The sequence below is a fragment of the Scophthalmus maximus genome, chromosome 1, assembly GCF_022379125.1.
Source record: "Scophthalmus maximus strain ysfricsl-2021 chromosome 1, ASM2237912v1, whole genome shotgun sequence".
Lineage (NCBI taxonomy): Eukaryota > Metazoa > Chordata > Actinopteri > Pleuronectiformes > Scophthalmidae > Scophthalmus > Scophthalmus maximus.
The window spans coordinates 24,127,501-24,151,491 of NC_061515.1; the positions used below are offsets into that span (position 1 = coordinate 24,127,501).

Consider the following 23,991-nt stretch of genomic DNA (forward strand, 5'->3'; position numbering starts at 1 on the left):
TTCACTCTCAGAGAATGGTGAACAGTAACTGTTGAGCGCCATATTGAAACTAGGGAGTGAGTTGTTCCGGAGGGGGTACTCGGGGGCTCGTTTGGGGAGCTTTAGGTGTTGCTCAAGTAGTGAAGGTGTGTTCTCTGGTTCGGCTGGTGTTGTTGATAAGGTTCTGTGGAGTCTTGAAGGCGGGGATTGGCTTAAAGGTCACTATTATCAGAAACTGTTATTATGGCACGTGCAAGAGCCAACTGTCCTAATTTCAATTTAATGTAATAACCAATAGCATAAAATGAAGCGTAAAATAATTTGAAGTAATATGTCTAATTGGTATTTGCACTGATGGTATTTGTTTGTTTTTTTGGTAGCATGATGTTACCTCGTCACTTGGACTCATTAAAGGTCACAATGCCTTAAAGTTGTCGTCTTGTCCCTATAGATAACTTTTGTGTTGGATGAAATTTACTGGCGCTGGTATCTTTCTGATGAGCGACTTCACTGAAGATTGCGTTGGGTTTTTATTTTCGATTTCCTGCGCAATCTTTCGCGAGAGATGACAAACGGCGAGTTGAACAGATTTTTTCTTCCGAGGATATTTGCCGGACTGAAGCCGCAAATAGTCATCACGCCACAATATCGCTTCATAAAAACAGCCTGAAAACTGGTAATAAAACCACTTATGGGAATTATAATTCCACTATGATAATTACAACAGTTACAAATAACACGTCGGTACTATTTTAAACTCTTGTAACATTATTTCCTCCCTCATTTTTGTATAATTTAATTTATTCGACCAAACCACTGCAGTATTTCTACTGCCCCTGATAATATGAAGTTATGCTGGTATCAATAACTTTGATAGGTGATTGTGACTGGGTATTGATTATGTATCAGGAGACACAGAGCGCAGCTCACATTACGAGGGAGTCAGTGGGAATCGCTCGCCGGGTGAAATCCAACTCCTCTTCCTCTGTCATGGTCTTTCTGTCTTACTCACTCTGTCCTCTGTTTCACTTGTCTCTATATCTTCAAATCAATATTAAGATTTTGGAAATTTTTGTGGAAACACAGTTAACGCATTATTCTTCAGAACAATGATATGCATGTATGATACATGTCTATGTGACTTGTGAAATGTAAGCATCAAAACTCTTTGTTGTCCGTATACTTGGCGCAAGGCCCGGAATTTCCATAGATATATTGTTACAAAGCATCCTTCAGTATTTGAATTATTTATAATGGTTATACTGGGAATAACTGCTCAGTGTCAGATCTTATGACGCTTATTTTTCAATGAAATTGCAGTTCTGGCTTTGGCTGCAGGTTTAATATGTTGGGTTTGTAAAATAAAAAATAAATATCAGGGGAATATATAGGGGAAACAACATAACCAAAAAGTGTTTAGAAAGGTAGGGGCTTCAGCGTTCCTCTCGTGGCGTTTTTTTTTTGTGATTTCACGAAGGTGTCATTTCTACGCAAGTTTGTGAAAATGTAGCAACGAGGTGTGTGACCCCACGCAGATAATGTCTTCAGATTGAGAGTGAAGAAAGGGTAAATAGGCCCTGGTGGAAAAAGAAGTAGAGGAAGAAGAAGAAGAAGAAGTGAAAAATAGATATTTCCGAGGGCAAATCACGTCACGTCCATCTCAGGTCAATGTGAGAGCGGATGCCTTTTACATTTTTTATCATCCCCCCTTTGGCTACGAGAGGGACGCATGCAGAGACAGACTGGCATTTCCCTAAAACTCATCCGACAGCATGTTGATTTAACTTAAATCAAATCCACCAACTCCCAAAAGGGGCCTCGCTGGAACGGGCAGGTGCACAGTATACGCTGTGTATTTCATCTGTAACCAGTAATGGCCGATAAACTGGGAAGTGGGAACAAAAAATTACATTTACTGTTGAGCCTGGATCACAATTTTTTTTTTTTTCTTCCCTATGAAAGTTAAAGATCAGCAGTCACACGTTAGCTGTTATGAAAAATTACCAAAGCGAAATGAGATTTCACTTTTACCATCTTTATAAATTACATGGTTTGAGTTCCCCTATTTGACATTTTACAGTCGTTAATAGAAAGAAAAGTGCAGATGAAAAGCTAAAAATCCCACCCATGTGAATTTTCTATTTTTAATTTCTCCCTAAAAATTATTCATACGAACCCAAAACTGTGATCTGATCAAGTTTGTTATTGACATAATGACATGTTTTTTAATTTTAGTATAGTTGCAAATAAATAGAACACAACGCAACATAAATAATCCCAGACCAAACTAAAATATCTGATCTTGCAGTTTAGCATGAACTTGTAGTGACTCCAGCTTCATTATACTCTTCTATGTCTAAACTCTTTCAGCGCTTGGTCGAGGTCCAGAAAGATTCTGGTCTGTTTTAATACACACTGACTTATAAATCATCATAGATTTTCTTCCATATTTTATGCTGTGTTGCTGAGATTAATTGTAAACCATAAGTAGATACTCTACTTATGTATTTAATGTTGTCCTGCGAATACCCACCGTTGTCCGATGGACATACACAGTGTATGAATAAAACCAGTGCTGAGGTATAAGTAAAACAGATATTTAAATTTAATATTTACATCTGACTAATGACGTTGAAGTTGATTTACATCAGGATGCATTCTGGGATGCTGCGATTAATCACAATGCTCCAAGGAGCTGCATTTTCAAATTTCAAATACGTAAACTCCCTCCGTAAATGTGATAATTAAATGTTAAGATTCACTTTAACTATTGTCCTCTCATTTTTATCCTGTTTATTACTTACAAAACGATTATGCGGAGCTCCAAGAAGGTTTTAAAAAACCTGTGATCATACTGTTCGATAATGACATATCAGTGACTTATTTCATCATCTCTTCACGTATTCATTGCATGATGAAATTCCTCTAGCATTATTATTTGTATGAAGGTGAATTAAAATTAAAGCCATAACATGAAGGGTGAATAATTTGTATATATAGAAATTATGAGAATGTTGTTGTGCTAAATCACACCAAAAAAATAAATATCACCCGAATAAGTGGAATATGTTTTTTATCATGTGGTTTTGGATCCTTCAGGAAATATCATATCTGCATTGCTGATGCTCTGATTGTGGCCGTGATGTGAATTTGTCCATTGCCACTTTTGTTTTGTTAAGCTCAAACTAAATAGGTTTACAAATCAGAATGATAATAATGAAAATATGAGCAAGTACAAATATAGCAAGCGTCAATGATATATATATATATATATTTTAAATCTGCAGGCAGATGAAAGAGGCCACAAATTTTGCTATAGTGACTGGGGTTGACAAAGTGGACCATGTTTTACAATTGGAAACTGTGGACTTTAGATGATGATCATTGATATAAAGGGGGTTATTATTTTATTTTTCTCTAAAATTAGAACGTATAGGTTGATATATACTTCATTCAGTTTTGATGGTGCTGTTCATTCAGTCAGGCGAGAGGATGACAGTGCCCGAGACTTAGATCACCTACTGCCCCCTATTGTCTCTATCTGGTACTGGCCTGCCTGGGGGCTGGACGCACACTGACTTTTTTAGTTACAGTTTATTAGATATTAAATGATATCGGCAACATTTGGATGGGGGAAAAAAGAGGAGAGGAAAAGGGGGAAGGGCACATGCTTGCATGTAGATAGATAGATAGATAGATAGATACATAAATAATGTTCCCCATAAATCGAGACAGATTGAGGAATCAACTTACATACTCGTTTTTTTCTTTATAACTTTGAAACGGTTCCTGGTTAAACTCTTAGACACATGATAAATAAAAAAATACTTGATCCTGCAAAACGTCACATTGTTGTATTTGACCACATGTGCGGTCAGTCGGTCTCCGCGCGAGAGGAAGTGCGGCTCTGCTGCTCAACCCTCCTCCCCCTAAACCCCACCTACCTCTCAGACGGACCTAACGCTGATTGGTCAACGTCTTTCCGGTGACAGCGAGCGCCAAGCCTACCCATTGGCCGACAGCCGCCCGGCGCAAGGATGACATGCAAATGCACAGCGCTGCCGGTAAAAGGCTGACGCTGAGGAACCGGGATGTCCACACAGCCAGAGCCGCAGTCAGAGAGAGAGAGAGAGAGAGAGAGAAAGAGAGAGAGAGAGACCTTGGCGGTGACACATCTGCTCTAGGCTGGAATCACATGAACAAAAGATTGACTGAAAAATATTTCTCTAAATGTGGCTTTCGCTCCGTTTCCCTTTCACGTTTGACGCCAAACGCGTAAAAGCTCAATTTTGGCTGCGAGGACTCGAGGCGACACACGGACTTCTGAAGACTTTTTCCAAGAAGCCCTCGCAGAAGTCTCAAAGTGACTTTTTTCCTCTCTCTCTCGGCTGGAGCTCAGGAGCCAACGCTCTGTAAACTGTTGGAAATCTGCTTTTTTTTGTAAATCGTGTCGTCACGGGCTTTTTTTTAAAATTTTATTTTACGCACGCGGAACTGCAACCCGACGCGTCTGGATATGCATACCCGGCGATTTATTTGAATTGGACAGATAACAGAGCAGTCGACAGCTTAAAGAATTTACTGAGAAGTAAAATAAAGAAGAAGATAAATCAGCTTCTTGTGCCGGAACCGAGGAGATTAAAGAAGAGCAGAGCGGGTTCACGGTGAAGATCGGGGAAGTTGAGTATCTGTGGACGCACTGTGGCGCACAGATGGTGTTCCTGTGGGATGCGAAATACGGTACAAGTCATTCTTTATTTATTGTCCCTTTTTTTTTTGTTGTTTTAAAAAAAAAAAAAAAGATGTGAATAGCATCGCCCGCACAGTGAGTGCAAAAGAGAAAGGGGAGAGTAACACAAACGTCGCTGTTCAACTCTCTGCTCTCTGTCATTACGCGTTGGTTCCGGAGCTGGCAACGTTTCATTTCAGTCGTCTGCATGAGAGTCGTCATCTGCAAGATGGCTTCATCTCTTTTCTACGATCGTGTTTGATTAAAAAAAAAGAAGAAGAAGAAAGATGGAAAGAACGAAAGAAAGAAAATTGTTGATGACAATGTTGTGTCTAGTATAGAATTTATGCCCACCGCTGCGAAATATTCTTCTTCTCTTATTTTCCTCTATTTAACTTCCCCCGTTCACAAATCACACGCACACACGCACACACACACACACACACACACACACACACACACACACGGACATGCTCTATTACTCCCCCAGTGTAAAGACTCCTTGTTAATAGAAAGTACATGAACTACTACTTTGGTGCAATATGAAAAATATTAGAGTCTTTTTTTTTTTTACTGCACTGTGTCAAACAATGTTTAATTTCACCTTAGTGTAATATACGGTGTTCATCCTTATTCAGTAATTTTATTTGACAAATTATTAATAATTATTGTGGCCATATTGTGATGTTAGTATTTACATTCACTAAGACGCCTTACCATGTATGAATTGTTTTTCAGCAGGAACCTTGGTGGGGAACTGTACTGTAGAGTCACGTCCAGGACAGATTTGTTTGTTTCTTTATTGCATTTTGATATAGTTTATCTGGTCAAACATGTCCTTAAAGTCAAAATTCTTAGAGATCAGGTCATGAGAGTTTTGAGGCCAGGAGTATCAGAGAAAGAGTTTAAAGGAAAAGAACTTAGCAGACAACAACACACTGTAAGTCAATTTAAAAAATGTTGAGTTTCTGTCTGCCACTTCATGTTCACGTGCACCACATTACAGATTTATCTCCTGAGCTCGAGTTCACTTTCCGGGGAGAGTTGTCGGTGGAAATAGTCCCCCTCACCTCCGGCACAAATTCTGATGGCTCAGTCGTTGGTGTGGGGCCAAACTGGGGGCCGTTAGCACTATAGAGAACCCTCCTGAACCCCTATTCTAATAAATTCTAATAATAATATTAATAATAATAATATTGAACAAACAGCTTTACACTTAAAATCTATTTCCTTCCTCCTAAACCAACACTGCTTGCCTCTGCAGTGTTGGTTGCCTCGGCTTCGGCGTAACAACATGAAGCTTCCCGTGTCTGTTTTAATACCAGATTCTGATCAGTTTTCAAATATTTTTTTGATATTCAATACCCCCCCAAATAAATTTGACTCCACTTCTGAATTGGATGAGATTTACTGACAAAGAGAAGTTGAGTCGAGTTACTTTCAGATTTGATAACAAATCTGGAATAGGATTATTTACTGTGAAATGAATCTGTGTCTGTGGGCTCCGGTGTTAACAAACACACACACGCCACTCACAACTGCCGCCCTCACTGGGAGTGGATGGAGGCTGCGGCGGTGGAAGCACGGGGAGGGTTTTCAAACTGTAAACCAAACTCCAAAACCGCCAGCATGTGGCTGCAATTGTGCGTTTTGGCTGAGTGACAACACAACGGGGCCACTGATACTGACAGACAGACAGACAGACAGGCAGGCAGACAGACAAACAGACACTGAAAGTGTGGCTCTGTAAACCTGCTTATTTATCAGATTCCCCTCATGGCTAAATTAATTTCTCTGACTATACAAGGTTGCAAGGTTTATTATGTTACGTACACTGAATTGGGAGTAAATCTTCAGTTTCATTTACGTTTTCTGTCTCCTAGTGCACAACTTCTTTTCTCACAATTATTCATGTGAAGAAGAGTGTGTGTGTGTGTGTGTGTTTGTGTGTGTGTGTGTGTGGGTGGGTGTGTGGGAGTGCTGCTGCCGCTGCCACTGCTGTCTTTAGTTTCATGACTACACACTCTGGTATTCAAGTCAGTGTGATCATGTTGTGTGTCATCCCGCACTGTATATTTAGGTGTGTGTGTATGTTTGTGACTTTGGGTGTGTGTGTGCGTGTGGTGTGTTATGTCTTATTTGATACGTCCTGTTTGTTCCTTTTCAATTGCCCTTATGTTTTCTTTATGCTGGAATTAGAATGAATAAACAGCAAAGTGTCTGTATCACCGAGTATTTACAGAACCGCTTTAAAAGACGACAACGTATCATCACTTTTCTCTATGTATCGTCAGTTAAATATAGAAAATCTACAGGAGTGTATATTATTATTATTATTATTATTATTCAACTTTTTATAGATTATGATTTGGAAACTGACGACAGACTTGTACCAGTGAATTTTAGCTTAAAAATTGCACACAAAAGAACACAATTGATTCACTGATTGAATAATTATTTAATCTCCTCCGACATCCGTCCACATGCCTCGATTTCACTCTTCTGATCGCCTCTGTCCTCCCTCAGACCCAGCCCCCGGCCGGCGCTACACTCCCCCCTCCACCACCCTCGCCTCCGGGGGGAAGATGGCCGAGGCCCTGCCCCTGGGGGCCCAGGAGGCCGGAGGCGGGGCTGCGCTGGTGGGCAAACTGCGCATGGCAGACCGCGGCATGGTGGAGGTAAGATAACTAGAATTAATTTACTGTAACGTCCAGTGGTGCAAGTGTCCCTGAATCTAAAGCTTGCCAGGGTCGCTTGTCTTGCTGCATAGACAACGGTTTGAAATGTAACCGCGGTGCCTTCGCAGGTGATCTCGGATCATCCGGGAGAGCTGGTGAAGACCGACAGTCCCAACTTCCTCTGCTCTGTGCTGCCGACCCACTGGAGGTGTAACAAGACTCTACCCATCTCTTTTAAGGTGTGTGTGTGTGTCAAGAACTGCAGTCACCATGAACCCCTTTTTTTTGTCTTATCCACAATCTGACACAAACCGTTGGTGGAAAAAATATTTAGTCACTTTAGTCACTACGTAGTGCTACTTTGTCCACTTCACGACATTTATATGACTAGTTACTTTACGAAACTAAAAGAAACTAAAACAGCATCACACTGACCAACTACAAAAGTGATGTAGGTTATTGTATCTGTCGCAAGAACCAAAACTCAGACTTCAAAATAATTGAAATCAAAATAAAAGAATACAAAAAGCGGTAGAACAAAGTACAATGGGTAAGGCTGGGGAACATAAAAAAACAAGAAAACAGACAAGGTCAAAAACATGCTCAGTATATCACACAGTCTGGCAGGGAGCATGTGGAAACAGGCCGATGAATACTGTATGCCGCAGGGCTAATGAGGGAACGTGATGGGCGGCCGTCCACTAACCCGATGGTCGGCAGTCCGACCGAGTTAGATTCTGCTCTTCCGGCAGTGTGTGAACGAGTATGAACGTGCGGTGAATAGCACAGCTGTGTGAACGGGTGAATAAGACTAGAAATCGATCATACTGGTGGCGAAGGCCGGGTCTGAAATGACAGCAGGATTAGAGAATGTATGAATGAAAGGTCGAAGGAGGTTTTTTTATTATTTAATTCAAAAATATTGTCCTGAATGATGAAAAGCAGAAATCTCCAAAAACATTCCAGAGCTACGGTGAAAACGGGCCTGTTTTGGGCTCAGACTGAGCCTCCTCTCAGATATTTTAATAAGATGTGAAATGGTTTATCGTGCTTAACAAGCGGGAGATGCAATTCAGTCCTGTAAAACATATTTGGAGCCGGATTTCTGTTAGAATATGGGAAAAATACATGCAAATGTGCTTGCCGTTTTAGGGTTTTATTCAAAATGTTACAGATAATAATAATAATAATAATAATAATAATAATAATAATTGATTCACCCATGTTTGCTCTATGATGAGAACATTTTTGTTGCGGTGTCTTCCCTCGTGTGTATTGATGTGCGTAGACGTGTGCAGCTTTCCTGCACTTTGAGACAAAATGCATTTGTGGAAAAGCAGCTTTTAGCCTCAGAACACATAAGTGATTGATTTATTGAGTTTTATGCATTAGCGTTCATACATCCGTGCGTTTGTGTGTGTGTGTGTGTGTGTGTGTGTGTGTGTGTGTGTGTGTGTCTGTGCGCGCGTGTCTGTGCGCGCGCGCGCGTGAGGGAGAGAGAGAGAGAGAGAGCTTGGTGCATCATGCATCATTATGGAGTGTCATGAGCAGATGTCACTGCCTCTTACTGATAATGGATGACTGTTTTGATGCACACACACACACAGACACTCACACGCACACACATAAACACACATGCAACTACATTTGTGTACTAGTGTATGCACTAGTGTATGTACACGACAACACTTAAACTATAGGTACACACGCGTGCACACACACACACACACACGGACACACTGCTCTTGATCTGAGAGCTTCATAATTGTTTCCTTTGTCTTGTTTATTCTGCTGGGGGGGTTTCATGCTCCATTGCTGCCACTCACTCTCGTCCCCTGGGCGTCTGTGTGTGAGTGTGTGTGTGTGTGTAGTGTGTTTGTTCTCTCCCAGTTTGTGACTAAAAACTATTTCCACATCTAGACCCTTATTTCCAAACCCAGGGAGTCAGTACTGCTTTACTATGACTTCTGTGAAAGATTGTTTTTAACCAATCATATGCCATCATAAGCTTTTGATCAGTACCGCCACTGGTGGATTACTGGAACAATTAACATACTGAGATTTCATCCCATAGTCAAGACCAATAAGTGGAGTGAACAATGCTTTTGTCTGATTTTAAGAGGATAATCGTGAGGAGGAAATCATGGTTTACCAAAAGTGTCCCGTTTTGGGACTGGAACCGTGAGCTGTGGTTACTGGGGACCTTAGCTCGGGCTTAAAACACATGACATTGGTCAGAGTCATTTGCAACACTGATGGTGCGGGTGTGATTAGCGTTAATATGGAAATCAACATCTCTGGCTCTACATTTGCGTATAGGTGCAGGAGAATGTGCTCTCTAGTGTTTTGGGGGAGAATTTTTTTTTCGACGGGGAAAAATTGTTGACCTTTTAACATCATAATTTGCATCTTTGGCATGTTTATGAAATTTGAGACCCTAAAGCTACTTGTTTCTCTGAGTGTTTGTTTGTGGCCAATAAAACTGACCCCACGACCAGACAGAAAACCTGCCAGCGTTCTCTGTCCACCTTCATGTAATGTGGATTTAGACATAAATGGACATAAATCGCAAGAGCCATATGCAAATTTCACTACTGTCTGATAGGCAAGACCCTGAGGGAGGCGCTCGCTGGGCAACTGATCAGACTGGGGTTGTGCTGTGTAGCTTGCAGCTGCGTAAAGTGGTGTGTGTGTGTGAGTAAGTGTATGATCTTTACAGGAAAAGTGGTGTCTCCTATATCCATAACGGTTCGCAAAAACATCCACTTAGTAAAGCATAGAAAGAAACACATCACTTATAATTTTTAGATTCTCATAATCATCACTCATGGTTCTTTTATTTTATATCTAAAGGAGTCCAGTAATGGTTGTTTCTACATCCATAAAGTTACCTGACAATCAGGGACCACTAGCAGCTAATACAGCATAAAGTTTCCACAGCTAACTTTTGGTACATGATTTAAAAAAGAAAAAGTAATCCATGACTTATGGTTATGGGTGTTAACATTTTTCTCAACTCAGGTCATCTTTGTTCTGGACTGTGGTGGCGGGACAGTGAGAGACACTGTTGAGATCAACTCAACCAGAAACAATGAAAGTGAGGGGGGAGACATATCCTCGGTGGAAATGACTTCTTGTATACATTCGTACAAAACTCCATCTTGTCTTTCTTCACGTTTACAAGGTGGTTGCCTTGGGCGACATCCCAGACGGCACCTTGGTGACGGTGATGGCGGGAAACGACGAAAACTACTCGGCGGAGCTCCGCAACGCCACGGCCGCCCTCAAGAACCAAGTGGCCCGATTCAACGACCTGCGCTTTGTCGGCCGCAGTGGAAGAGGTATACACACACACACACACACACACACACACACACACACACACAGATCGACCTTTAATGTCTCACACTGGTTTAAATTTAATAAGTGTGTTTTGCACGACCACACAATACAGCAGGAATAAATTAGGGGACGTACACAGGAATAAAGACAATATTTCAGTATTCACACAGCTTCCTCGTAACTGTTCACCCCCCCCCCTCTTAACGGACACACTACACCACAGTTACTCTAAATCGGTTGCAGGCAAATGTCCAAACTTATCTATTTAAAACACCAGTCCTGTGTACACGAGCCTTGCTATCCCCGCACACATACACACATACACGCATACATTCACAAATGCACATAAAAAATGACAAGTACTCCCTTGTTAAATGTCGTGCAGGAATAACTGTCAATATTTGACAGATCCCAAGGCCCCACTGTTGAAAAATCTGCATATTAATAATTCATGTGCAGTAGAATTCCACTGAAGAAAGTTGAGGTGTGGAAATTTGCCTGCATGCAAATGTAACAGCACAGAGTACAATGGGGCTCCTTTTTTCCTTGCATCACTCCACCGCAACAGTATTTTAAGATACGCAACTCATTGTTTTTTAGTTTTGGTTCATGAAAACCCGCGCCTGTGACAATCATATCTTCTCTGTAATAATTAACTGTACAGTGTGGTCAGTTTATTAGGAACACCTAGCTAAAACGAATACAGTCTTAATACAAGAGCCTTCCAATAAATCCTCCTTCATGAAGGTTATAATCTTAAATATAAATGATATTTCTTATTTTCTTCAATGAATGCATTTTTTTTGCTCACTCTCTAGTGAATAGTCTCTGTCAGACTTTATTTTTAGTTAAGCAGCTATAATGTTTACTGTTATTGTGTTAGCGTTGCTAGCCTTTTTCAATTTCCACGAAGTACAGCAGGCATGCTTCGTGTTGAGTCATGAACCAAATTGACCAGAGGAAAATGGACAGCAGCCACAGAGATATTGCAATTCATCCCAAGGGGGAAGAGCTACTGTCGTGACAACCCTGCATGTCACTCAAAATCATCATGGTGGAGCCAAAGGGGAAAATCAGGGGTTCGCCAAAGTCATGAGGATTCTTCCTCTGGGGACAATGATTGTCTGTACCTTATGACTGTCTGAATGCAGACAATCCAGTAGTTGTTGATCTGTTTTTAATCTGAAACAAAGTGATGGTCCCAACGACACCAACGTCCTTACAGCTAAGCTAAAAACCCAACATCAGCAAGTGTCAGGAAAGGCATCAATGGCTTTTATAGTTATTGCACTCTTTTGCACACCAATAGTGATAGTTAATACATTCTAAATGCAGTATGCTGTACCTTTAAAGGATCAGCCCAGCTTGGCACAATTCTATGTTTTTTCCTATCGTTTGCAATCCCAATGAGGGACAAGAACCACCAATGTGTTAGTCCATCACTCCATACTTTCTGACTCTCCAACCCTGTAGCATCTGAACTCAAAGGCCCATTGGTCCCTACTTGAAGTGTTACTGTTTAGGAAAACTACACTGCAAAAATGGACCGCCGTGGCACAGATATCTCTTATGTAGGCTCTGAAAACACACTTGTTTGGGTCTGCAGATGGGATTTCTTGGTAAAAAATATAGAAAAAATCAGGTGTCTGACCTCTGCCCGTTGTTTCCTTCTTCCACGATGTAAAAGACGGAAACACCTAGATCCCTGTCGATACACGCAGAGGGTTAAATGTGTTGAGCTGAGGACGAGACACATGTCGAGCAGAGACTCTCCTTCTAAACCCCCCGAAACTGTTATCAACTGTCTATGTGGGAAGTGGTTAGTTTAGCTGCAAACATGAGCGGTTTGAGCGGTTTCGACTAGTGGTTTCTTTCAGCGTGTGGGTGGGAGTCAGAGTTCTCAGACTTAGTCAGTGTTGCCCGTTTTGCAGAAGCACTTTGTTACAACTCTCCCTCGCACACAGGTAGTGATACGCTCGTGATTTGTGCGGTATTTACACATCAACGTAGAGCTGTTCCCTGTGGTTTCGCAAATAAGCATTTTCCAAAACGTCAGAGCAAATTGTATCCGTACGATGAATTACAGAGTCGGCGTTCCGGGTCAAGAAACTGAATTTGGCTTGTTATAATGCTTTAGTGAGTCCTAAATGAAGCTCATTTACAACAGTGTTGTTCTAAGTAAGAATGTATTTTTTTATAAGGTTTTTCCTAAAGCTACACTCCCTGAATTGATTATAGCACCAACAAAAAGCTAAATGTCCAAATTCACTAACAATGACATTAACAGTGACTTCAGAGGAAACTGCTGACGATGTAGGAGATAAAAAAAAATTGGTCTGTTGATTGTTTCCAGCTTGGTGAAACTTCCTGTGTCTCCATCTGAATCCAGATCCTATCTAGATATGATTTTACATTGATCACATTTACTGCTGGTTTAATCCGGAAAAAAAGTAAAAATCGACAACTCAGAACAAGTAGACACTCAAGGAGAAGCAGCGGAGATTCTGTGCACCAGTATGGACTCACTGTGTGAGGGGAGGGAACCTGCACTAAAAGAGATGGCAGATAAAAACAGCTGGAAGCAAACGTGTCGACGGGAAATGGGATATTTGTCCCGTCTGTCTGCTTGTTCGATATGATGGTTCAGCCTATTGCCTCTGTGCCATGGATGTGTCTCTGTGCTTGTGTGTCAGATATGCAACCGGTTTTCAGTCTCTCTTTTAGTTCCTCTTTCAAACAGTACCATCATTTTTCTCTTTCACAATATTGTACACACACAAACACACACACACACACACACACACACACACACACACACACACACACACACAAACAAATGCACAAACGCCAACTTGTTCCGGGAACACAACACACATTGCTTTGTTGAAGATGTTGTAAATAAGAGACTCTAGCAAGATCTGACATGATACCCTCTCTCTCTCTCTATCTCTCTCACACACAGACATGCACACACACACACACACACACACACACACACACAAATAGTCAAACGGTTCATCTCATGTGTGAAATCCACTCTTATCTACAGAGAGTGAGGGAGATATGGTGAGTGCGTGTGTGTCTGTGTCTGTGTGTGCGCGCATATGTGCGCGTGCAATGCGACCGGCAGGCCGATAGACACAACACACACAAGGCCTTCAGCTGTTCCTTCCCCCCTCTCTCTCTCTCTATCAGCCAAAATATCTTACTGTAAACTCACTGTGTAAACAACCTACAAAAAAACACACACTCCATCTTCCTCAACCCTAAAGGCTATTAATACCACACAATTTATTTTGTTTGCGTACAGCAATGTATACAAAGAAGACGTGGTGAATAGGGCAGGATATATGCAGCATACAATGGGTATGTATGTTGCACGAGTGGCAGAGGGACGGAGAGAAGACAGAGGAAGGGTTTGAGGTGACAACACACCCTCTAGTGGCTGTCAGTGTCAGTGTGTCAAGTGAGATGTGGTTAATGCTTCATTTCCAGGAAGCAAACAGAAAAACACATTCTCCGTATAGAGAATTAGTGCCCTACTTCCTGAGCCACAGCCGCTGCTGCCGAAACAACAGGCAGCAGCCTGGACTACTCGTTGTGGTTCAGACCGACGGGTCCGTTATCCCAAGCAGTCACAGATCCAACAGAATGAATAAACTCCAACACAAACCTCTTTCTATGGTTCAACCATAGTTGTATTTATTTATAATTACCTATGTCATTATATGTTATCTAATTATATCTGAGCAAAAAGAAGTGATACCGCAGCGTGTAGCAGCCCAAGTGACTGGGAGAGAGCAGAACGTTCTCAGTGGAGATGGCTTCAAGAATGTATTTGTTTACGGAAAAGGAAGAGAGACAGGCATTTCTCTTCAATTTCTTGAGAGGTGCTCTTTGTAATTTCCGTTATTGTCCATCACTGAAGAAGTAGTGCTGCTGGGAGAGAAACGAACATATAGCACCTATAACTTTGTCTTCAAATTGCAGCAGTCTCCTCTGAGTATTAGTGCCAGACTAATACTCCTATGAGTATTAGTGCCAGACTCATACTCAAATGAGTAATAGTCTGTCATTTTCGATTTCCAAGAGGCGTTAGACGGATCGAATCAGACGAATCATGTGCAATGGACAACAAGCGCTTAGCCAGTCGACCGTGCCCGTCTTTGGAACGGGGATTTTGTTACTTCAAAGCTGAAATGTTTGATACTTCAAAGAAAATGTTTGAGACGTCCTATAAAGTCGTGGAACCTAATTTCATTTCATCATTTAATCAAGCTTAGCCGGAAATTTTGGGGGTATTTTTGGGCATTTGTACGCAATTTCACGAGTCAACAGTGTTCTTGTAATTTTTTTTAATGGGGGAAATGTTCAGAGAGGGAGAGAGAGGAAGACAAGCAGAGGGAAGTTGGAGTAACACCTGGCACAACCCACATATTATACGTCTGCATTAGATGTATGTGCATGTGGCGACTTCACTTCAGCCCCGGCAGACAACAGTGGTGGTCTGCACTTGTGTGTGTGTGTGTGTGTGTGTTTACAGCAAGCGCATGTGTTGAGTGAGTGTTACTTCCAAAGCTAAGGATGGTAGTGACCCCCAACAGGGTCCACACACACACACACACACATGAAAAACAAACACGTGTTACAGTGAACACACACTTTGAGGGGTCTGTTTTGTTTTTCTGTATTATGCCCTTCTCAATATACTGCAGAATAGTACTTTTCTGATTGGCTGGCATGTACTGTACCCATTAGATCTGTATATTGGGACAACATAATCACAGCAATGGTCAGAGAGAGAGTTAGAGAGAGTGGTTTCTGGGTTATTCTCGTCTGGAGGTCCATGACTTGGATGACTTAATGTATTAAGCAGACCCAGGGGATATTTAGGATCACGGGGGTGGGGGGGAGATGGGAAGGCGAGAAGAGAGTATAGCTCACACAAGGACCTCATTACTGATGAACTCTTATTTCCTTGTATTCCTTTGTATTGTATTCTGTCCCTCTCTCCCCTCTATCACTGTCTCCCTACTATTTTAACTCTTTCCATGTTCTGTCCTCTCGTCTCTTAGGGAAAAGTTTCACTCTGACCATCACAGTGTTCACCAACCCTCCTCAAGTGGCCACATACCAAAGAGCCATTAAAATTACAGTGGACGGTCCGAGAGAGCCACGGCGTAAGTTACACTGACACACATATATGAAATTGTAATGTATATTATTATATAGGATATTTTGGGAAACTTAATGAAGACAAGAGCTCTAATCCCTTCAGACAAAGTCTCAGTTGAGTGAGTCAACAAGGAACCTGAAGCAACACTGAGTTCCTCTCCCATTCACTGTGTGATGCAACGTGGGGATTTCTAACGGCAGAAGAAAGCATGTGGGGGACAAAAACAGGCACAGGGATTTTGATTTGCTAGCAAATGCGCATATGTGTGTTTGAATAGTACTCCAATGGAAGCGAACCGAAACTCAGCGACGCTGGTCAGCAGAGCGAGGAGAGACAAGAGGTGACAGAAAGAGAAGAACACCCCGTGCCAGCTCCACTCAGCTGTTAATAACCATCACATTTGTCTCTAACGCGCCCACACACATACACACACATATGCGCAGTATAAATACACATCCGCGCACACTTCCCCCATTGGGAGGAAGTGCCTGTAACTGGAGCTCAGTCGCAGCGCTTTGAAGTGCAGCCAGCGCCACAGACAGTGTGACAGACCACCGCACACACACACACACACACACACACACATGTGTGTGCCTGTTCGGCGCCCATCACCAGATTCACGGGCAGAGTGTGTCAGCCGGGACATATTAATGCACAATTTTTGTAACATGCTGAATAAACAATCTGGGCATTGCCCTGTGTTGCCCACTTTGACAAAACGGCTGCAGGAGTTTGGCGTTGGGCCACGTTTATAACGCGTTGATCGGGGAACCATCACGACTTCATTTCAGGTCATCGTCAAAAGATGGACGAGGTCAAAGCCGGCTCGCTGGCGTTCTCCGAGAGGCTCACGGAGCTGGAGCACCTGAGGCGGAGCTCGATGAGGGTGACGCCTCCTCACCACCACCACCATCAACCGTCAGCCACCAGCCGCCAATCTGCAGCACTCAACTCTGCAGCATTCTCCAGTCCCACGCACACTCAGATAACTGCCGGTAAGAGCCCCAAAGAGAAAAACACTGGATACATTAATGTGTGATCAGCCTTCAGTATAATCAGCTCAACAAGTGACGAAACATCAAAAGAAGAGATTCTGTCTTCCTGCCTGTCCAACACTTTTTTCACAGTTTGGCAGTCACCTCAGATGCCCAGATTTATGTGCACAAACACTGAAAAAGTGATTTTTGGATAATATGTCCCCTTTAAAACTTGAATGGTCATTGTTTCTAATGAAAGATCATTTGCTCAAAGGTTAGCAGGTTTTACCAACGTAAATCATGTAGAATAGATCAGGTCACATTAGTGTCTTTTTTCTTCTTCTTTTCGAATGAGGAACTTCTGTCTTTGGCCCCTGTTCAAACACGACTTCTGGCCTCATTTTGAGCACTGACGATTTCAACATGTACGGCGATGCCAGACTGGATCTCTGTTCGGTGTGTGTGCGTGATGAGGTGGTCGCAGGTGAATCACTTCAGCCAAAGTTGAGTCGACTCTTCTCTGAAGGCAGCTTGATCACAGCTGTGAGTTGGGGTTTGATGATTATTAGTCACTTTATTGTGCAGAAACAACATCCCTTAGCTGTTGCGATGACCGATTCATGTGTCACACATACTAGGAATGTATTCCAGTCACACGTTCAAGTTTTGAACTTTATTTCTACAGAAAACAAAACCCTGAAGTCTCCGCCCACAACCGGAGTGTCATCCATCATCCTTCATGCGTACAATCGCGGCGAGCTCTTTATCACTTTGTTAGATGTTTGCGATTTTTCTATGCATGTGTGTGTGTGTGTGCGCTACCAAAACTTGCAGCTTGCATCAAACCTCATTGTTCCTCTTTGTGGTTTTTGTGAGATCTGTTGTGGTCTGTGTGTGTGTGTGTGTGTGTGTGTGTGTGTGTGTGTGTGTGTTACCGTGGATACTCTTTGTGCCACCAGAAGATCTGTTCCTCTTTGGCGGTATAGCGATGTTGTGAGTGTGCGTGTGTGTGTGCATGTGTGTGTTTAACTGTTGTTCAAAACTGTGCGTCTTCGTATGTGTACGCTGTGTTTGGAGGAAATGAGAGTCACCTGGCAGGAAGTGCTACCACGCCTCACTACAGCCTTCACATGGGGTCGTGTTTTGTGGTATTCATGACTTCAAAACTTTTGCAAAAGCTCTGGGTTCATGAGTTGTGATGTTTTCACAAGTTGGTGGAGGCCATGGGAGTTCATTTTTCATTGGATAATAAGTTACTATATTGTAATTACATTTTTCTTTGTGACTTTATATGATGTTGCTATTCCCAATGACCATATCTTTTCCCTGTGTCATGATGTGTTTGCATCTCCTTTTATGTCACCCACCAAGCAAACTGTCTACATGACTTCCAATGGTGCAATCAAAAACTCACAAGTTCCGTATGAATGCAGCGATACTAACTTGAATCTATTACTGCGATAGTGGATGGTATATCCCTGTATGATTAAAGGTCGTTTCTCAGTCTTCTAGTCCCTTTCAAGGCTTTCATGCAGGTTTCGGGGGCTGGCAAGCAACAGACATGTTCCTTAGGCTGATAAGAAGCTGACCGCTGTGGATTGATGGATCCCTGTAAATATGAAAATAGCAACAGGAAAATATAACGAAGCCATTCAGTCATTCAAACCTCCCTTTCCCACTGACCACATTCTCCCTATAATAATTTCCCTTTAAAATGTGTCTTCCCTTCTTTCTCTTTCTTTAAATTGTTGTGCATTTAAATATATATATATATATATATATATGTGTGTGTGTGTGTGTGTGTCTATGCCGATGTAAGTTGCGATAGCATCTCGTGATTCCATGCCAAATCCTCTTGAAGCATCTTGAGTCTCTGTACTTTTGTGTCTCAACCATTAGAGCAAGTTCTTGCTTAGGTGGTATGAGGTTAGCGGTGTTTTGCGGGGACTCAGTTTGTTTTTGGCTAGACCTTTCCTGTTGCGGTCAACTTTACTCTCCTCCATGTTTGTTTTTGCTCATGCAAAAAAACACAAAGCGACGTCAATGTGACGAGAACTAAAATCATACACATTGATGCGCGACGAGTACAGAGTATAAAATAAATAAAATGACACATATTTTTGCTATCGATGGATCTTGTGTTGAAATCTAGCCTTGTGAACTTCGGCCGGTGCAGCACTTATACAGGTGCTGGTTCTGCAGTAGTTTGTGTTTCATAATACTAAAATACTGTACACAATGCAGAAAGAAGGGAGAAACATGTAATAAATTAATAGCCCCCCCCCCCCATAAACTGATTATTTCAGAGTTGTAACATAAATGAACACACCCACACACATCTGCACAACCCTGCAGTCTCGGTCACACAGACATACAGACCTGCTGCTCTTTATACGTCAATGACAGAGCAGCGGAGAGCGTTGGAGACATTTTTTTTATTATTAGTTCCCCGCGGTCGCACACACCCTGTGTGATGTTATTGGCCGGGGGAGCTATACACCCACTGGCCGGGGTTTCAGCCCAGACACTTTCCCAACATGGCAAAAAATAAGGAGAAAATAAGAAAAAACGGGCACACGGCCGGGTCTCTACAGTTCAGTTCACCGCCACACACTTGTAGTGCGACGTTAGTGATGATTTAGAGGGATGACTATTGTATGAGTCTATAAACCGTTCAGGGAAAGTATTGTTGCATTGTAAAAAAAAACTTTCATGGAGGCATATCAGACTTAAACGACACAGACCTAAAACCCAAATGTGTCCGTAGAATTATTTTTTGAATTTTAAGTAGCCAACTATGTATTACACTTGTATTTACAAACAGCCAGTCAACCACTGTACGACTGGCGCACATAAGTGCTCTCTGCCTGGGGAGAGCAGCCAGGAAAGGAGGGGGCTTGGCACGGGGTCTGGGCTTCAGCACCACCCAGATACGCCACACACGCACACACAACCACACACACACACACACACACACATATACGTCCGTGCTTGGGAGAGCTCTTGGCAAGACTTGAAAAGCCTCCGCTGGCGTCTTGGCTGCTGCGTACAATTTGCTTCCTCGTCTAGCTACACACACACACACAGACACACACATACACACTCTTGTCTGCAAGTCTGTGGATGATCAGTGCCATTTATTAGACTGTGGGGGAAAAGGCTGGATTGAATGAAAGAACACACTCTCTCTCACACACACACACACACACACACACACAGCCACCCTTCATCCGACCGCCCCCACACCAAGTTAATTGCTTCCTCTCCTCCATCTCTCTTTCTTCTGTTTCTTTCACCGTCAACAGCTTCTGTCTCGAGACCAAGTTCATGTAAATCATCCCGTAAATAAATAACATATCCCGCGCAAATCATGCAATTCAATATTTTGTTGATATGCATGCATGTACATATCCTGCCCCCAACTTGACTTTTCTTTGTCATAATATGTTTTCACTTCCAAGCTTCTTTTGAGCTCTTGGTCAAAGCCCATGTCCTTCTTCAGTCCAGAAATTAAACAGTTTCATATTCCACACACATGATGTCCGCCCAAGTTCCATTTTGCTGAAGAGGGCCTTGGGATACAGTCAAAAGCCAGAAGATTGATTTTCAAATATTCCAGCATAGTAATGTGGTTTAAAAAATGGAAATAAGATGTTACAATAAACTAATTCCCTATATAAAAAAATAAATAATAAAAGATTCTTTTGAGTGGCTTTTATGAGAATTGTAGAATCCATCTCATCTGGAGCTTCAACCAATCAGTATATTTTAGTCTCTCCTGCTTCAGGTTCGACCCCTCCTTTATTTTAAAGAACTGAGTCCCGCAACTTTATAGTTGCGTGATACTATATCTCTGTTCCTCATGAGGAAATAAAGATGGTGGATCAACAGCACAGTTCAGGCTCTAGAAGTGTCAGGGATTAAACTCTCTCTTCCTCTCTCTCTCTCTGTCTCTCTCACACACAGATTCCAGACAAATGCAGTCGTCTCCATCTTGGTCCTACGACCAATCGTATCCCTACCTTGGCCAAATAACCACACCTAGTGTCCACACAGCCAACCCCCTTTCGCCTGGCCGCTCCTCACTCAGTGACTTGTCCTCAAGGCTCACAGGTAACACACACACACACACACACACACACAGAAAGCACAACTAAGTGTGTAGATACATGGATAATAACCCTTGACCTCTGCCCTTTCTCAGGTCCTGACCTCACAGCCTTTGGTGACCCCAGGATGACCTTAGAGCGATCTTTCAGTTCCCTTCCCTCTTTGCAGGACTCCCGCTTCTCCGACCCCCGCGTGCACTACCCCACCACAGCGGCTGCTTTCACCTACACCCCCTCCCACAACCCTGTCTCCAACAGTGCCCTCGGCATCACCATGGCAACTGCCATGGCGACCACCCCAGCAGGGAGGTACCACACCTACCTGCCTCCCCCCTACCCTGCAAACACCCCCCACCAGGCTCAGAACGGGCCTTTCCAGTCCACCTCCTCGCCGTATCACCTGTACTACTCCACCGCTGCTGGATCGTACCAGTTCTCCATGATGGCTGGAGGAGGCGGCTGCGGCGGTGACTCGCGCTCCCCTCCGAGGATCCTGCCACCGTGCACCAACGCCTCCACGGGCTCCTCCCTCATGCACCCCTCCTTGCCCAATCAGAATGAAGGAGTGGGCGTTGAGGTGGAGTCAAGCCATAGTAGCTCGCCGACAAACATGGCAGCTGCCGAAGCCGTCTGGAGACCTTACTGAACCAGCCAAAGAGGCAGAGGAGGCTCTGAATGATGCTCACTGGACATCACCCCCTGGTCATATGAAGACACTGAAGGCATAAATACACACCCGTTCAAAATATGATAATAATGAATTCAACAACATGAAGAGCCTTAAGTCAGTATAAAAATAATTTACAGGTTAGGGAGAGTCTGATGCTATTCTACATTTTTGTAATTGTCAACAACACAAACAATATATTGACACAAATATATATATATAATTTTTTCAAAACAGTTACCTCCAGTAAAACAGGAGGAAGTGGTGCATTTGTTGGGGACTATTGAACAATGGAGGAATCACATATATCAGACTTTGGAAACATGCGGTCCCTGGATGCCGTCTGTGGATTTTGTCTACGAAAAATATTGAATATCAACAGACTTATCCTGTCAGGGAACATCAGTGAGACAGACATATTAAAACTTGGTTTTGCACCATTATCCTTAATTACAGAAAACTTGAATATAGATTTTGGGACCCCCAGTAACCACCAGGTAAACAACCAACAGGTAGCCGGATTTAATGCTGTGGCAGATCAGTGTATATTGATTGTTACCTACTGATGACTTTCTCATTTTTAGAATTCTGGCGACGTTTTATTTGACCCATACTTATGCTGAAACATTGATTATTGGTTTCTAATTACTAGTACTGGATGTCATCATATGACCAGGTGCCGAATGTGTGAGTGTCTTTCAAACGGGCTACTGACAGAGAAGAATGTTGGTCAATGAGGAACAGGCCGAAATGACTGACGGGTGTATTGGCCAACAGACAGCTCCCAACCCAGCCTCACGGCAGGATACACGGTGGAGGACCTAATCGTGAACGTGAATGGAAAGAAGCGCTGACACTGACAAAGTGCATGCAGCCGCACTGGACTGATCTCAATTCAGCTCCCCTTGTACATTGACAGGATTTTGTCCTCATAAACGTTGTCGTTGTTGTGACTAGATTATTGGCTCATCCTTTGCGCAAATGTGGGAGTGGCCTGTTTGTGTTTACCTTCACCCCTCCATCCATCTTTGTTCCCCCCATGCTGTTACCACGCCTCTATCGTTCACTCTCGACATTTTCAGAAGAACTGAGCCCACTGAACGTGTCTGCTTCACTCACTGAGGTTGTTTTTATGACCTCTGAATCAAATCTGGACAAAAAGAACAGCCAGGAGGTTGATTGGTTCCATATTTATTAACGAGGGTCCTAACGAGACTGGATTCTAATGAGACCTTAATGAGATTTGTCAGCGGTTTAAAAGCTCTAAATTATGTCTCAGATGTTTTTTGCAGCGGAAACCATCGGTGTTCCATCGGCAATTTCGCTCCGAGATGACTTATCCAGGGCTCCAAACCTCTCTGTTCACTGCTGAATGACTTATTTCCTCACTGCACTGAGAAATCGTTGCAGTAAGAAGTTCTGTAAACGTGTTAATTTATTCCTACAACGCCATTTTTGGTAGCATTTTGTGTCTGTTCCTATGTGTGCGAGTGTTTGTGTGAGTGTGTGTCACTTTTTTACCCATGATCCACAGTTAATTTGTACTGTATATAGCCATGGCTGTAAATGACGCTGCATTTTTAACATGGTTTCATCATCCCTTCTTCGCTTTGTCTCTCATACACACAAACACACAAACACAGAAAAACACACGTTTTATTTTGAACCTGTTGATAGTGCACATTTGGTTGTGATTTATATAAATAGTCTTTCGAGGAAAATACAGCTGTTGTCTTGTGGTTACTGGTCAACTTTCTCTTTATTTCGAAACGAGTGTGTACACACACACACACACACACGCACACACACACCTATTTCTATTCCTGAACCTGAAGGAATTTCACCAGACCTGTCCCGGCTTGTTCTCTCTGCCAGTTTACACAGACGCCTTCATGGTTCTCATAGAGTGAACACATGGTTTCAAATACACACATTTATGTGCACAAAAACACTGAAAAGGTGATTTCGCCTAATGTGTCACCTTGAATGCATAAAAGGGTGAGTGTGCGATCGACTTCAACTGTGTAGGCAGCCTCATCAGAAATGCTGATATGTCAAGACTGTCAATGACACCATGTCAGTAACTGGCCACATTATATGGAGGAGAGAAAGTAGGCGGGACTTTAACTGTCTTCTGAACGTCTCTCCGTCGTCCTTCACACAGCTGCACACTATAACTGCAACACTGTGAATGCCTTTGAGGAGACGCTGGATGTGTGCTATTATTCCCATTTGAGCAAGTCTCGCGTCGCTACCCTCCGTGCGACAGCAAAAAAAAAAAAGGAACCAAAGGGGGGAAATGTTTCTGGAAAGGTGTGTTTTTCAATTTGGGAC

General features: G+C 42.7%; 1 protein-coding gene across 9 annotated transcripts in view; it reads left to right on the top strand.

Moving 5' to 3' along the window:
• Positions 1-23,382, top strand: part of runx1 (RUNX family transcription factor 1) — a 59,238-nt gene extending 35,856 nt beyond the window's left edge. For 8 of the 9 annotated variants that reach the window (XM_035628370.2, XM_035628379.2, XM_035628402.2 and 5 more), the window contains 7 exons: positions 7,235-7,386; positions 7,515-7,625; positions 10,571-10,727; positions 15,804-15,908; positions 16,696-16,899; positions 20,848-20,994; positions 21,086-23,382. In XM_035628370.2, the coding sequence (XP_035484263.2) occupies positions 7,235-7,386; positions 7,515-7,625; positions 10,571-10,727; positions 15,804-15,908; positions 16,696-16,899; positions 20,848-20,994; positions 21,086-21,636 (1,427 nt within the window). In that variant the 3' untranslated portion in view covers positions 21,637-23,382. Of the gene's footprint in view, positions 1-4,042; positions 4,720-7,234; positions 7,387-7,514; positions 7,626-10,570; positions 10,728-15,803; positions 15,909-16,695; positions 16,900-20,847; positions 20,995-21,085 lie in introns of those variants that run through there. The other variant, XM_035628409.2, reaches the window with a different exon arrangement.
• The last annotated feature ends 609 nt before the right edge of the window (positions 23,383-23,991 follow it).